The 14,404-nt window shown below is 43.8% G+C and overlaps 1 protein-coding gene across 1 annotated transcript; it reads right to left on the bottom strand.

The window, feature by feature from the left end:
• Positions 1-8,213: 8,213 nt before the first annotated feature.
• On the bottom strand, positions 8,214-9,178 carry LOC126234729 (pyruvate kinase-like). The gene has a single exon (XM_049943476.1). The coding sequence runs from the start codon at positions 9,176-9,178 to the stop codon at positions 8,414-8,416; it is 765 nt and encodes a 254-aa protein (XP_049799433.1). The 3' UTR covers positions 8,214-8,413.
• Between the last annotated feature and the right edge of the window lie 5,226 nt (positions 9,179-14,404).

Here is a 14,404-nt window from a genome sequence, read left to right as displayed (position 1 = left end):
AAAAAGCACTGACAGTATACAGTGTGTGAACAAAATAAACTATCTTCGTACATCCGTATTTAAATTCGATGATGGTGGGACATCAGCTGGTATAATTTTTATCAAAAATGAAACTCCTCTAGCTTTCATATTTATTTCGACATTGCGTCAACGCCATCTTCAGACCCGTACACTTTGATGAAATCAATTGTCTGTGTCTGAGTACTAGAAGTCCGCGGTGAGACCAATGGCGTCCGAAAGAACAGTTACTATCTTCATATAGTTAAGGCTGACCGGCCATTGACCTTCTTCTTCCGTGCTGGATGCACACTCATTGCCCAAACTCTTATGGGTCTCGATAAGATTCACTGCTGCTAGTAATGAATGTAATGGACAGGGGCACTATGAATGTAGTGTGTTGACATTAAGTTGGGAATGTGGGTCTCACGGGGAGCGTGCAAGCGATAAATCCCTGCAGTCGCACTATCATCTGTGCCCTCGGTGTCTCAGATGCCGGCACGGTAACTCAGAGTGTTCGGTCGGAGGGTTAGCTGCCCTCTGTAATACAAAACTGAGTTAATGGGTCAGCGATGAACTTGAAGAAGCGTCATGGGGCGTCCGTCCACCCCGAACAACTAGAATGAACAACAACGAACAAAATGAGATTTTAAAAAAAGAAAAAACAAAAAAAAACAAAAAAAAAGATGGATAGAGCTTCTGCCATGTAAGCAGGAGATCGTGGGTTCGAGTCCCGGTCGGGGCACACATTTTCAACTGCCCCCCTTGATGTATATCAACGCCTGTCGACAGGTTAGGGTCTTAATTTAACTATCATTTCGTTCTGAGAGAGCTGTAGGGTCACCGATGGTATCTGTTCTTTCGGACATTTCCGAAAGAACAGATACAATCTTTATATTTATAAAGGTAAACATTGGTCGCGTATTCGAGACGAACAGGTCTACATTTCCTTCTGTGCAGTTTGCACGGTATCTTTAATTCATGCGAAGGGTGGGATCGTATCATCTGTAACGCGGTGTTCGCGCCCCTCTCCCTGTTTCTGTTCGGCTGACCTAATAAGTCGACTGGTAATTACTTAGTTATCGACATTGCGGCTCTATTCTTTTTATCTTTTCTTTGAACGTGAGGCCCAAAATATACTGCTCTATAGAATTAAAGGACCGCTTTTTCGGATCCCCACAATTCCCACCCATTACGACGCTTAAGTTTGAAATTTAGCTCAAAGGTGCGTACAGTCTCTAATGGTGCAAAGGCGAAGCGCCTCGGACATCACCCTCGGGCTCGATACGCTTTAAATAGCATGGTGTCGACACATGTGAAAAAAAAAAGGTCAGAGCTCGGAAGTTCTTGAGATGTGTAAGCTAGGTTAACGAAGTCAAATTGGTGCCAAATTTCACCAAACTTCTTCGCTATACCACCGTGGACGTATCACACGATCGAAAATTTGTCATTCTCCTTCTTAACCACATTTCGCTCCTTCTTTTTATGCGTGATTTCAGCGCTGTGCGTCACGATTCTAACCTCCATCGCAGAGGCGTCAAGAGAAGGCTGGACGAACTTCCGATCGTGTGACACGCCTACAGTTAGGTTGGCAGTATTGACCCACCTTACACGTCACATGAACTTCTGAGTTATGGCCTTTTATTCACTTGTGTAGGCACCTTGCTGTTTCAAGCGTCGTTGAGTCCAAGGGTGACATCACAGGACACGACACTTTTGCACCATTAAGGCGGAAGATAGTACGCAACTTTGAGGAAATTTCAGACGTGAGCATCGTAACGAGTGGATATTACGGGGTTTCGAAAAAATGATCCTGCAATTCCGTTGCGCAGTGTACATTTCCGAAACATGTTTAGTAACAAGTTGAAAAACATTAACTGGTGCAGAGACTTTATTAGTCCAGATGTAATCCAGCTGTGTACCTGCCTACCGAGTCCGTTGCTGAATAGCAGATCCACGAGCTTTCTGCCTATCAAACTCTGGAACAAGCTGGGTGAATTCAGTAGGCTGTGTTGTGTTTATGGCAACCGGAAACTCAACACGCCTTGCCTCGACACCTCTAGAGAATCGGTAGCTATTTTCCAGCGCTGGGAAATTGCAATGGTCGGAATCCGCTTCCCCAGCCTGCTTGTTATTCATAACTCGTGCTCTCTGCCTCAGATCAATTCGGGTAGTGACCTCGCCACCCCATTTCTCACAGTACTGGAAGTCCCTCGCAAGAACTTTCTAATATGGCACAGCCAATAAATCCAGAAAATTTCCTCTCCCCTGACATCCTGTGACGTCTGTTTAACTACTTCCCTCAATAGTTAAAATTACCCTTCTGTCATTCTCTCATCTATCCGTGTCGTCTACTGGATTACGCAATAAGAAACTATTTATACATTTTGTAACAGTTTTAAAGGTTACTACAAATAGAAATTATTGCTTTGACCCAATTATTTTAATAGGAAACATAAAACTTCTATTTTATTCTAAAACTGAACCGCTGTCACCCGAATTAATGTACTTTGTTATCAAATTAATGTCGGTGCTTTCATCGAATTCAGCGGGAAAGTGCTGAATATTCATAGCTGAGGAGAAGCACACGAAAATTTCTGAGACACAAAAGATTATATTCAATCACAAACGGTTTGCAATGAAATTAATTCAAGTTTCTAGGACTGTTATTTTTCATGCTACGTAAATGACACCATGATAATGTTTGTAGATAATTAGTCTACTAGTACTGTGTCTGTACTACTAACTTCATATCTTTGCATACACGTTAGGAAGATCTGAAGCGTGATTTTCCATCTGTGTACTTTATGTCCCTATCAGGGTACTGGGCTTTGCAAAGACCCACTAAACTACTGCTAGATTTTAAATAAACATAGACTTAAATCAAGTATCTGTATCTGATCTGTAACACATTGATGAAGCCGCTGCACAGTGTTGAAATTACGTAACATACTTCATGTTATCAATGCTTCTTATGGCTCTGAGCACTATGGGACTTAACATCTGAGGTCATCAGTCCCCTAGAACTTAGAACTACTTAAACCTAACTAACCTAAGGACATCACACACATCCATGCCCGAGGCAGGATTCGAACCTGCGACCGTAACAATCGCGCGGTTCCAGACTGAAGCGCCTAGAACCGCTCGGCCACCCCGGCCGGCAATGCTTCTTAAAAGGGCTATTAACAAAAGTAGGTGGGATATTACACCCAATGTCGTTTCTCGTTAAAATTTCTAGACTATCAATCAGTGCACCGATTTTCCCTATATGAACTGCACCTCACGGAAAGACTTTGTAGATAAAATAAGAGACATTGTAGCTCGCGTGGAAACATGAAACTTTGTTCATCCCACGGACCATTAGCGTGTGGAACAGAAAAGGGGGGAGGGGAATGTGGTACGTGAAGTACACTCTGCTACATTTTGGAAGCAGTAAAAACACAATGTGATTCCGTGAAGATGTTACAAACCTTCAGAGATGACGGAGACGGGTAAATGTATCAGTCTGAAGTAAGGGACCCTATCCCAGACACGACTGAGAGTTATAAGCGAAAATCTTTCTAATACCTTTGACAGTGGACCACGTGTACCGGTAATTTTGTTGCTAAGACTGTAGAGTAGATAATTTTCAAAACAAAAATCTGGTAAACATGGGCTCTAAAATGCACATCTTACAAGTTATGAGCACTTCGGAATACACGTTGTCCCTGAAATGCTTACCTTAAGAGCTATAAGCATTTGTTTATCTTCGAAGCTGTAAGCTCTTTGGTTTCCACATTTAAGGAAAAACTATAAATTAAACACCGGCCCTAAAAAAATACTTTGAGAGCTATGAGCACTTGTTAATCTTCACAGTTGTGAAACAGATCTCTTTTACTGAAGAAGTGCTCATAGCTCTAGAGGAATGTATTTGAGAGCCCACGTTTACTACACATTTTTCTCCTTGCTTTGGTCCATACTACCACCTATGAAAGTTGTATACCCTATAACCTCAACAACAACAATATCGGTACACATATTCCTTTGTCAGACGTATCAGAACGATTTTTGGTTATAACTTTCGACACAGTCGCTCTCGGACCAGAGTCCCTTACATCCTCCCTGAAAGTTTGTAACATCATCAAAGAATCATCATGTAAATGCAAGTGTATGTACACTACGTGATCAAAAATATATGGACACCTCTACGTAATACGGAACTGATCGCTAGATGTCGTAAGAGTATAAAAAGACGTTGTAGTATTGTGTTCTCAGTAAAGAATCAGTAACAGCAAATGGGTCGGTCATCAGAGCTCAGTGACTTCGAATGTAGAATAGACATTGTATGTATGTCTATACAGGGTGTTACAAAATGGTACGGCCAAACTTTCAGGAAACATTCCTCACACACAAATAAAGAAAAGATGTTATGTGGACATGTGTCCGGAAACGCTTAATTTCCATGTTAGAGCTCATTTTAGTTTCGGCAGTATGTACTGTACTTCCTCGATTCACCGCCAGTTGGCCCAATTGAAGGAAGGTAATGTTGACTTCGGTGCTTGTGTTGACATGCGACTCATTGCTCTACAGTAATAGCATCAAGCACATCAATACGTAGCATCAACAGGTTAGTGTTCATCACGAACGTGGTTTTCTAGTCAGTGCAAGCCGGCCGGAGTGGCCGAGCGGTTCTAGCCGCTACAGTTTGGAGCCGCGCGACCGCTGCGGTCGCAGGTTCGAATCCTGCCATGGTCATGGATGTGTGTGATGTCCTTAGGTTAGTTAGGTTTAAGTAGTTCTAAGTTCTAGGGGATTGATGACCTCAGAAGTTAAGTCCCATAGTGCTCAGAACCATTTGAACCATTTTTTTAGTCAGTGCAATGTTTACAAATGCGGAGTTGGCAGATGCCCATTTGATGTATGGATTAGCACGGGGCAATAGCCGTGGCGCGGTACGTTTGTATCGAGACAGATTTCCAGAACGAAGGTGTCCCGAGAGGAAGACGTTCGAAGCAATTGATCGGCGTCTTAGGGAGCACGGAACATTCCAGCCTATGACTCGCGACTGGGGAAGACCTAGTGTAACAACTAAAACGGCTTCTGATACCAAATGTAACAGTTGTGTTACTAAATGTGACACTTCTGTCACTAAATGTAACTGGGTTTTCTCTTTTGATGCTGTCAATTGTCAGGATGAGCATTCTAAAGTCATTGGCTCTTGGGATGTAGGCGAGGGCCTTTGCTCACATACGACAACTGAGAAACACGTGAGCCGGTCGGGCGATGCCCTGACGGCTGAATCGACAGCGCCCCCTTATGTGGAACTTGCTGACTTCATGGTCATTGTCTCTTCTGTTCTGCTGTTTTGCCCGCTGAATGCCAGTATGTAACTCTCTAAACTAAACCAAGTTTTTCATTTATATCCTAATTTCTAGTTCACTTTGATTTCACTGATTTATTTACTTAAGTACCACTCAACATTCCTCCACCCTTCGGAGAAATTCGCCCTCGAATTTACCACTCAACATTCCTCCACTCTTCACACGGCAAAAAGCACAAGCAATGAAAACTCTCGACTTAGAAGATTACACACGCTTCACATTAAGTATGTGGAAAATTCTTTATCACTTTACTAAAGCACTGTACGCTCATAAATCACATAGTTCACACATAAATCTTTGTAATAAGTGTAACAAATCTTGATGACAATGAATGAACAAAAAATAGATTATTCACTTAGAAATTTACACAGCAACACCTGTTTAATCAACCCTATATGAATGCAAGAATATTTATTCTACAGTATTTTTTACTTTAACATAAGACTGTTTAGTAAAGAGTGAAGTACAATAAACAAAATTAATACACTAATGCTCAAAAGTAACCACTGAAGTACACCAGTTAAGAGTGTGGTATCCAGTTAACAGGGATTTGATGAAGTGGTATATTATTATTTGGCTTATTTTTTCGTCTTAAATAAAAGAAAACTGTACAAAGCAGAAACACCAACACAAAGGTTCCAGATATACCCGTTCCTAAATTTATACTTTTACTTTTGTTTTCACTTTTTAACTTTAAAACATGTAGCATCATAACATTGCCATCAATTTTGCCTTGCTGTGAGTTTATGAACATATCTAATGACTTCAGAACGGAACTGTCAAGGGAGTCATTGAGGTAGGACAGGTTTTGTGTATGAAATGCTTGCATGGCGTTTTCTGAAAAAAGCAAACAACATGGTTATGAACCTACCAATCTCGTAAAAACAAAAACAAAGAAATGAAGGAATACATTGTTAACTACAAGATCTACATGTTTCTACGTTCAACTTTTCTTTCTTAAAAAATAAACCATTATAATTTATTAATTATTTACATTTGTGTACTGTCCACAGTCTACTAAGATTCAACTAGGACATTCGCACTCTTGGTCGAAGATTGTATGGTGCCATGTCTGTATGTTGTGCTGGCGTGGCCACTCTTTTTCCTTTTCGGGTACTTCCTCCACCCTTCGGAAAAGCAGACACTATTGTTGAAGGAATTACATCTGGAGCGCCCTTAAAGGGTTTTAAACGACTTGCATGGACAATAGTAGTTCGGGTGGGCAGTTGCAGTTTGACGTTGACTGGTGACGTGATCTCAATAATTTGATAAGGACCTCTGTAGTTTGTTACAAATTTCTTCGTTTTTCCTTTTGCAATGTAAGGAGTTGAAAGCATAACCCACTGACCGATTTTGTAATTTGGATATTTAGCTTGGGTATTACCTAATCTTTCCTGTCGTTCCAAAGCCTTTGTATTAGATTTTTGAACCTTTTTCCATACATCCTTCATCATTCGACTGAAATCTCTTACTGTTTCTCCGACTTTTCCGTTTTTCTGCCTGATTACATCAAAAGGGGACGGCATTTTTCTCCCATAGACCACTTCATAAGGTGACATGCCAGTTGCTTCATGCGTTTTGGCGTTGTATACCGACACGATTATTGGTAAATACGTATCCCAATTAGAATGTTGTTCGTTAATATAATAACTAAGCATCTTGCCAATTGTCCGATGAACTCTTTCTGTGCGCCCGTTGCACTGAGGGTGTAACAGAGTTGTGCGTAATTTACGTATTTTTAGTAAGTGGCATAGCTGTTTCATTAATTCAGACATAAAATTAGATCCCTGATCTGTGATAATAGCTTCAGGTACGCCAAATTTAAGTATCCAGTTGTTAACTAAAGCTTGGGCAACTGTATTTGCTTGCTGATCTGGGAGACTCACCATAGCTAGATAGCGTGAAAAGTGATCTATAATTGTAAGAACGTACTTATTACCAGCAGGTGTTTTGTGAAATGGCCCGTAGAGATCCACTCCGCAGATTTGATATGGACATGAAGCCTCGGGGAGCCTCTGCAAGGGTATTTTTGAACGAGAAAGTTCAGCTCGTTGTGCGCACGCAATGCAATTACGAACGTACTGCGCAACATCCTGCTTTCTGGTTTGCCACCAAAATCGCTCTGCTACACGTCTTTCGGTTGTCCGCTGTCCACCGTGTCCTGCAAGGATATGATCATGGGCCTCTGCCATTATTTCTTGTCTAAGGTGTAGGGGAACAACAATACGCGGTCCAAGTTTCGTTTTACGGCATAATACACCATCTTGAAAGCAAAATTGTTTTTGAGTTGCGTATTTTTTGCATTCTGTATCCTCATCTTGTGCCTTTCTCCAGTCCTCAGTATCTCGGCCTGTTGCTTCCAAAAGTGCTATTTTCCGACTTAGACAATCTGCATTCGTGTGTTTTTTGCCTGGTTTATGTATAACTTCGAAATCCATTTCGGAAAGACATAGGGCCCAACGGGTAAGACGACTAGATGGATCCTTTAATCCAAGCAACCATTTTAAAGCTGCGTGGTCTGTAATGACCTTGAATTTCCTACCGTACAAGTAGCATTTAAAGTATTTGATACCATAAATAACACTTAACAATTCTTTCTCCGTTGTGGAATAATTTCTTTCTGCTGTTGTTAGTTGTCTCGAAGCGTAGGCTATGGGGTGTTCCGCGCCATTAATATTCTGACTCAAAACAACTCCTACTGAATGACCACTTGCGTCACAGGATAAAATAAATTCTTTATTATAATCTGGATAGGCTAATACTGGACTGTGTGTTAACTTATCTTTAAGGGTTTGAAATGCTAATTCACAATCTTCAGACCAATGAAATTTTGCACCCTTTTTCAATAATTGGGTTAACAGAGTAGTTATCTTTGGCAGTACCTCCCTGACTCTTCCTAAATATGGAAGGACAGTCTACAGACAACACAGCCTAGCATTCGCTGCTACAAAATTTTATTCCATTACACGGCATACGGGCACTGAGATGCCAACAGAAAGCCAAACGAAAGATGGGATGAAATGTTTCAGCAAGCAGCTACAACGGACTTGGCATGATTACACGTGAACAATGTGCATCGTGTTTGTGAATCCGGAGCCCTGCTTCCAGCCAGTGACGACGATTACTGGGTCTCCGTCACGAATGAAACCACGAGACTTGCCGAACTGCAAACCGAACTGGACACGCACGTCCACATCCTTCAGCCAGTCCTGCAGCGGTGGTGCTGTGTAATGCAAGGGCAGAATAGCCCTGTAGAGATGGCACTGACGAGCCACTTGTCCGTACCGCGTGACGGCGATGATCGGGCACCTGGGACGGTACTTCGAGATTACGTGTGCCGACCGCCCAGTGGTCGTGATCACAATGATGGCAGTGGCCAAGCACTTCATGGAAGCCTCCACAGTGGCGATCGCTACTGACTGTGCTACGTCCATTGGAGGAACAGCCTTGGAACTGAGGTCGCTGAATATCTGCCTCTGCCAGATGGCCGCTTCTGCCTCCTTGCAGATGTTTGCCATGGTCAGCACACACTCCAGGGGGTAGTCTCCCTTGGCAGTCTCACCAGACAGCATGACACAGTCGGCACCGTCCAGGATGGCATTTGCAACGTCCGAGGTTTCGGCCCTCGTGGGTCGGGGCTTCTTCACCATGGACTCCAACATCTGTGTCACACAGATGACTGGCTTCCCGACCTTGTTGCACCTGGAAATCATTGCCTTCTGAGCAAGGAAGACCTTTTCAGGAGGAATTTCAATACCCAGGTCACCACGGGCCACCATGATGCCATCAGATGCCTCTATGATCTCGTCCAAATTAACCATTCTACAGCTGTTCTGTTTTTGAAAACGTTTAAGCAATCCTTTCTTCAATTCCTCAAATGTTGGAGCATTCCGTAATTCTTCATGGTATAAGACGTGTGCTTTAGCCTCTCCTAGCAATCTTAACTTTGTCATTTGTAAGAGCTGTTCATCTGACCATGATCCTAACTTTGCTGCTGCTACTAAATCATCAAAAAAGGCTGTTATGTCCTCGCCAGGTTTACCTGAAAAAGGAGTTACTAAGGCTGCTGCTGAGGAATCTAGGGTCGGAGAGATTGAACTGGTTTGCCTAACCTCACTCAACTGTTTAAATAATGCATTATTATCACTTTTAAGCTGTGCTATTTGATTAACTAAACTCTGAATAGCTTCATCAGTAGAAACCGCTTGTGGTGCTGACTCTGACATTGTACGATTTCGTGTCATCATTTTACAAACTATTAGTTACACAATATTACCACACTGAATTCAAAAGATGTTTAAATATTTTCGACAAACTCTTAAAATTATGAGAGAGAATACACTTCTAAATAAAGAAAATATTACGACTGCTATGCAAACCTCTATCCTTTCACACATTAAGCAATACTAACTGTGGACCTTTAGTGACTGTCATTCACACCTCATATTGAGCCAAGGGTTTTTTCTCTGACACCAAATGTAACAACTATAACGGCTTCTGATACCAAATGTAACAGTTGTGTTACTAAATGTGACACTTATGTCACTAAATGTAACTGGGTTTTCTCTTTTGATGCTGTCAATTGTCAGGATGAGCATTCTAAAGCATTCTGTCAGGGTGAAAATATTAAATAATTTAACTTTTCTCTCTTAACAACATGTGGGCATGGTGGGTTCTTCCTTGGCTCGGGTATGAGGTCGAATGAAACATCATTTTTACATAAGATAACTTTTATTGAAGATTTGTACAACTGTATCTTACGGGATGTTCTGGTTCGGAGAGCGGCAGCTGTGTCGTTTGTGAAGTCTTCTGCTGCGGCAGAGGCGGCGGCGGCGGCGGCGGCGGCGTCTGATTACGCGTAGCGGTGTGTATCTCGTGTCGCCGTCTCGCCCAGCTGACTGGAGACGCGCAGCGCGAGGTGGCCCGTTTAATTATTGCGAGCGAAATCGTGCATCGGATGATACCTTGAGTGTCGCGTCCCAGTGTTTCTCTTCTCTAAGCGGCCGCGTGTGTTCTGCGTCGGCCAGCGGAGCGGCGCGGCGGGGGAAGGCCAGTGTGGCGGACTCGAACCACGGACTCCCGCTTGCCAGTCTTCGGCTGTCAGGTCTTCATCCCAGCTCACAGGTGACTACTGATGTGAGGCCGTCTCCTTCCCGTCCGCACGAGTCACCTGGGTATGTAAAAACCAGACTTCAAATACCTTTTAACTTCTGTCTTCTGGCGCCGCGGCTGCTGCTTGCTATTCCATTACAGCGGCGGACTTGGTGCGTCTGTGCATGATGCAGTCTCTTCTTGCATGACGGTCTTCAGCACCGAAACTGACTGAAAACTTCTTCGTCTTCTTCGTCTCTTCTCTCCGTCTCCGTCTCCGTCTCCGTCTTCATCTGTCTCCGTCTTCATCAGTCTGGCCCACTGCATCTCGCGTATTTATTCACTTCAGTTTACTGGAGGTGAACGACTTCACGGTCATTGCCTCGTCTGTCACGTTGAAAAGCTTCTCGAAGAATCTTCTTAACGTCGGTCGTTGGCTCTTGGAATGTAGGTGAGGGCCTTTGATCACATGTGACGACTGAGAAACACGTGAGCCGGTCATTGCCTCTTCTGTCACGTTGAAAAGCTTCTCGAAGAATCTTCTTAACGTCGGTCATTGGCTCTTGGGATGTAGGCGAGGGCCTTTGCTCACATACGACAACTGAGAAACACGTGAGCCGGTCGGGCGATGCCCTGACGGCTGAATCGACAGCGCCCGCTTTGTGGAACTTGCTGACTTCATGGTCATTGTCTCTTCTGTTCTGCTGTTTTGCCTGCTGAATGCCAGTATGTAACTCTCTAAACTAAACCAAGTTTTTCATTTATATCCTAATTTCTAGTTCACTTTGATTTCACTAATTTATTTACTTAAGTACCACTCAACACTAGAACGACGAGGACACCTGCAATTGACGAGGCAATTCTTCGTGAAGTTGCTGTACAAGGTAACGTTGACCACGTCACTGTATGGAGAGTGCTACGGGAGAACCAGTTGTTTCCGTGCCATGTACAGCGTGTGCAGGCACTATCAGCAGCTGATTGGCCTCCACGGGCACACTTGTGCGAATGGTTCATCCAACAATGTGTCAATCGTCATTTCAGTGCAAATGTTCTCTTTACGGATGAGGCTTCATTCCAACGAGATCAAACTGTCAATTTTCACAATCAACATGTGTGGGCTGACGAGAATCCGCATGCAATTGTGCAATCACGTCATCAACACAGATTTTCTGTGAACGTTTGGGCAGGCATTGTTGGTGATGTCTTGATTGGGCCTCATGTTCTTCCACCCACGCTCAATGGAGCACCTTATCATGATTTCATACGTGATACTCTACCTGTGCTGCTGGAACATGTGCCTTTACAAGTACGACACAACATGTGGTTCATGCACGATGGAGCTCCTGCACATTTCAGTCGAAGTGTTCGTACGCTTCTCAACAACAGATTCGGTGACCGACGGATTGGTAGAGGCGGACCAATTCCATGGCCCCTACGCTTTCCTGACCTCAATCCTCTTGACTTTCATTTATGGGGGCATTTGAAAGTTCTTGTCTACGCAAGCCCGGTACCAAATGTAGAGACTCTTCGGGCTCGTATTGTGGACAGCTGTGATACAATACGCCATTCTCCAGGGCTGCATCAGGGCATCAGGGATTCCATGCGACGGAGGGTGGATGCATGTATCCTCGCTAACGGAGGACATTTTGAACATTTCCTGTAACAAAGTGTTTGAAGTCACGCTGGTATGTTCTGTTGCTGTGTGTTTCCTTTCCATGATTAATGTGATTTGAAGAGAAGTAATAAAATGAGCTCTAATGGAAAGTAAGCGTTTCCGGACACATGACCACATAACATATTTTCTTTCTTTGTGTGTGAGGAATGTTTCCTGAAAGTTTGGCCGCACCTTTTTGTAATACCCTGTATGTATTAAACCGGGGATCTAGAAACGCAGCATATCATTCTCAATGGAGAGAAGTCTTCCGAAGTAAGAGTGATTTCAGGTGTGCCGCAGGGGAGTGTCATAAGACCGTTGCTATTCACAATATACATAAATGACCTTGTGGATGACATCTGAAGTTCACTGAGGCTTTTTGCAGATGATGCTGTAGTGTATCGAGAGGTTGGAACAATGGAAAATTGTACTGAAATGCAGGAGGATCTGCAACTAATTGACGCATGGTGCAGGGAATGGCAATTGAATCTCAATGTAGACAAGTGTAATGTGCTGCGAATACATAGAAAGAAAGATCCTTTATCATTTAGCTACAATATGGCAGGTCAGCAACTGGAAGCAGTTAATTCCATACATTATCTGGGAGAAGGCATTAGGAATGATTTAAAATTGAATGATCATATGAAGTTGATCGTCGGTGAAGCAGATGCTACACTGAGATTCATTGGAAGAATCCTAAGGAAATGCAATCCAAAAACAAAGGAAGTAGGTTACAGTACACTTGTTCGCCCACTGCTTGAATATTGCTCACCAGTGTGAGATCCGTACCAGATAGGGCTGATAGGAGAGACAGAGAAGATCCAACGGAGAGCAGCGCGCTTTGTTACAGGATGATTTAGTAATCGCGAAAGCGTTACGGAGATGATAGATAAACTCCAGTGGAAGACTCTGCTGGAGAGACGCTCAGTAGCTCGGTACGGGCTTTTGTTAAAGTTTCGAGAACACACCTTCACCGAAGGGTCAAGCAGTATATTGTTCCCTCCTACGTAAATCTCGCGAAGAGACCATGACGAAGAGACCATGAGGATAAAATCAGAGAGATTAGAGCCCACACAGAAGCATACCGACAATCTTTCTTTCCACGAACAATACGAGACTGGAGTAGAAGGGAGAACCGATAGAGGTACTCAAGGTACCCTCCGCCACACACCGTCAGGTGGCTTGCGGAATATGGATGTAGATGTAGATGTAGACGGAGAGGCTTCGTCAGGGTATAGCCCTCAGTGGTTCACAACCCCGTAACAGGCCACAGCAGTTCACCCACCCCACATGCCGCCCCACGTAACCCCAAATTTTTGCGTGGTACAGTAATTAGTACGAGTGTACGTGGATACAGTGTTTGCGCAGCATTCGCCGACACAGTGTAACTGAGGTGGAGTATGGGGAACCAGCCCGCATTCACTTAGGTAGATGGAAAACCGCCTTAAAAACCATCCACCCGCCGGCCGGCACACCGGACCTCGATACTGGTCCGCTGGGCGGATTCGTGCCGGTGACCGGCACGCCTTCCTCTTCGGGAAGCAGCGCGTTAGACCGCGCGGCTAGCCGGGAGGGCTGGAATGGACGTTGGATGCCACTTGAGTAACGAATTCATCAGACACATTTCAACCCTTCTAAAGTTTCCAAAATTGACTATTGGTGGTGTGATTACGAAGTAGAAACGCAATTCTAATATGCAGGGTGAATAATAACAAAACCGACAAAAGCAGGGACGGATTCCTGACTGGAAATGGAGGAACATTTGTCCGGAAGAACATGTGTCTGTAACATGTGTCCGGAAAATGTGTCCGGAAACGCATAGTTGCTATGTTACAAGGCACTGGCGAATGACAGTTCCTCTGACCACGTGCCGTCTGTTCCTTGTCTGTTGCAGTCTGTACGACTGATGCAGCGCACTGTAAGCCGCAGAATGGTCTGGTATTCATGTCGGGAACAAGATGGAAACGATCGAGAGGCAGCACGGCTGTATCATCACAGAAAGCAACCACATCACACAACATTTCAAGGCCTTTTTGGCATTTTTATGAGATCAGGGGTCCTTTCAAACAGACGAACGTGCAGGGAAGATGTGAACTGCGCGAACACCTTCAGTCTGGAACCGCGCGACCTCTACGGTCGCAGGTTCGAATACTGCCTCGGGCATGGATGTGTATGATGTCCTTAGGTTAGTTAGGTTTAAGTAGTTCTAAGTCTAGGGGACTGATGACCTCAGATGTTAAGTCCCATAGTGCTCAGAGCTATTTAAACCATTTTTTTGCCCGTACACCATGTTTGAAGGACC

This window comes from Schistocerca nitens, chromosome 2, assembly GCF_023898315.1.
Source record: "Schistocerca nitens isolate TAMUIC-IGC-003100 chromosome 2, iqSchNite1.1, whole genome shotgun sequence".
Taxonomy (NCBI): Eukaryota; Metazoa; Arthropoda; class Insecta; order Orthoptera; family Acrididae; genus Schistocerca; species Schistocerca nitens.
Note: the sequence above shows the minus strand (reverse complement) of the source record. Positions and strands in the feature narration are given on the sequence as shown.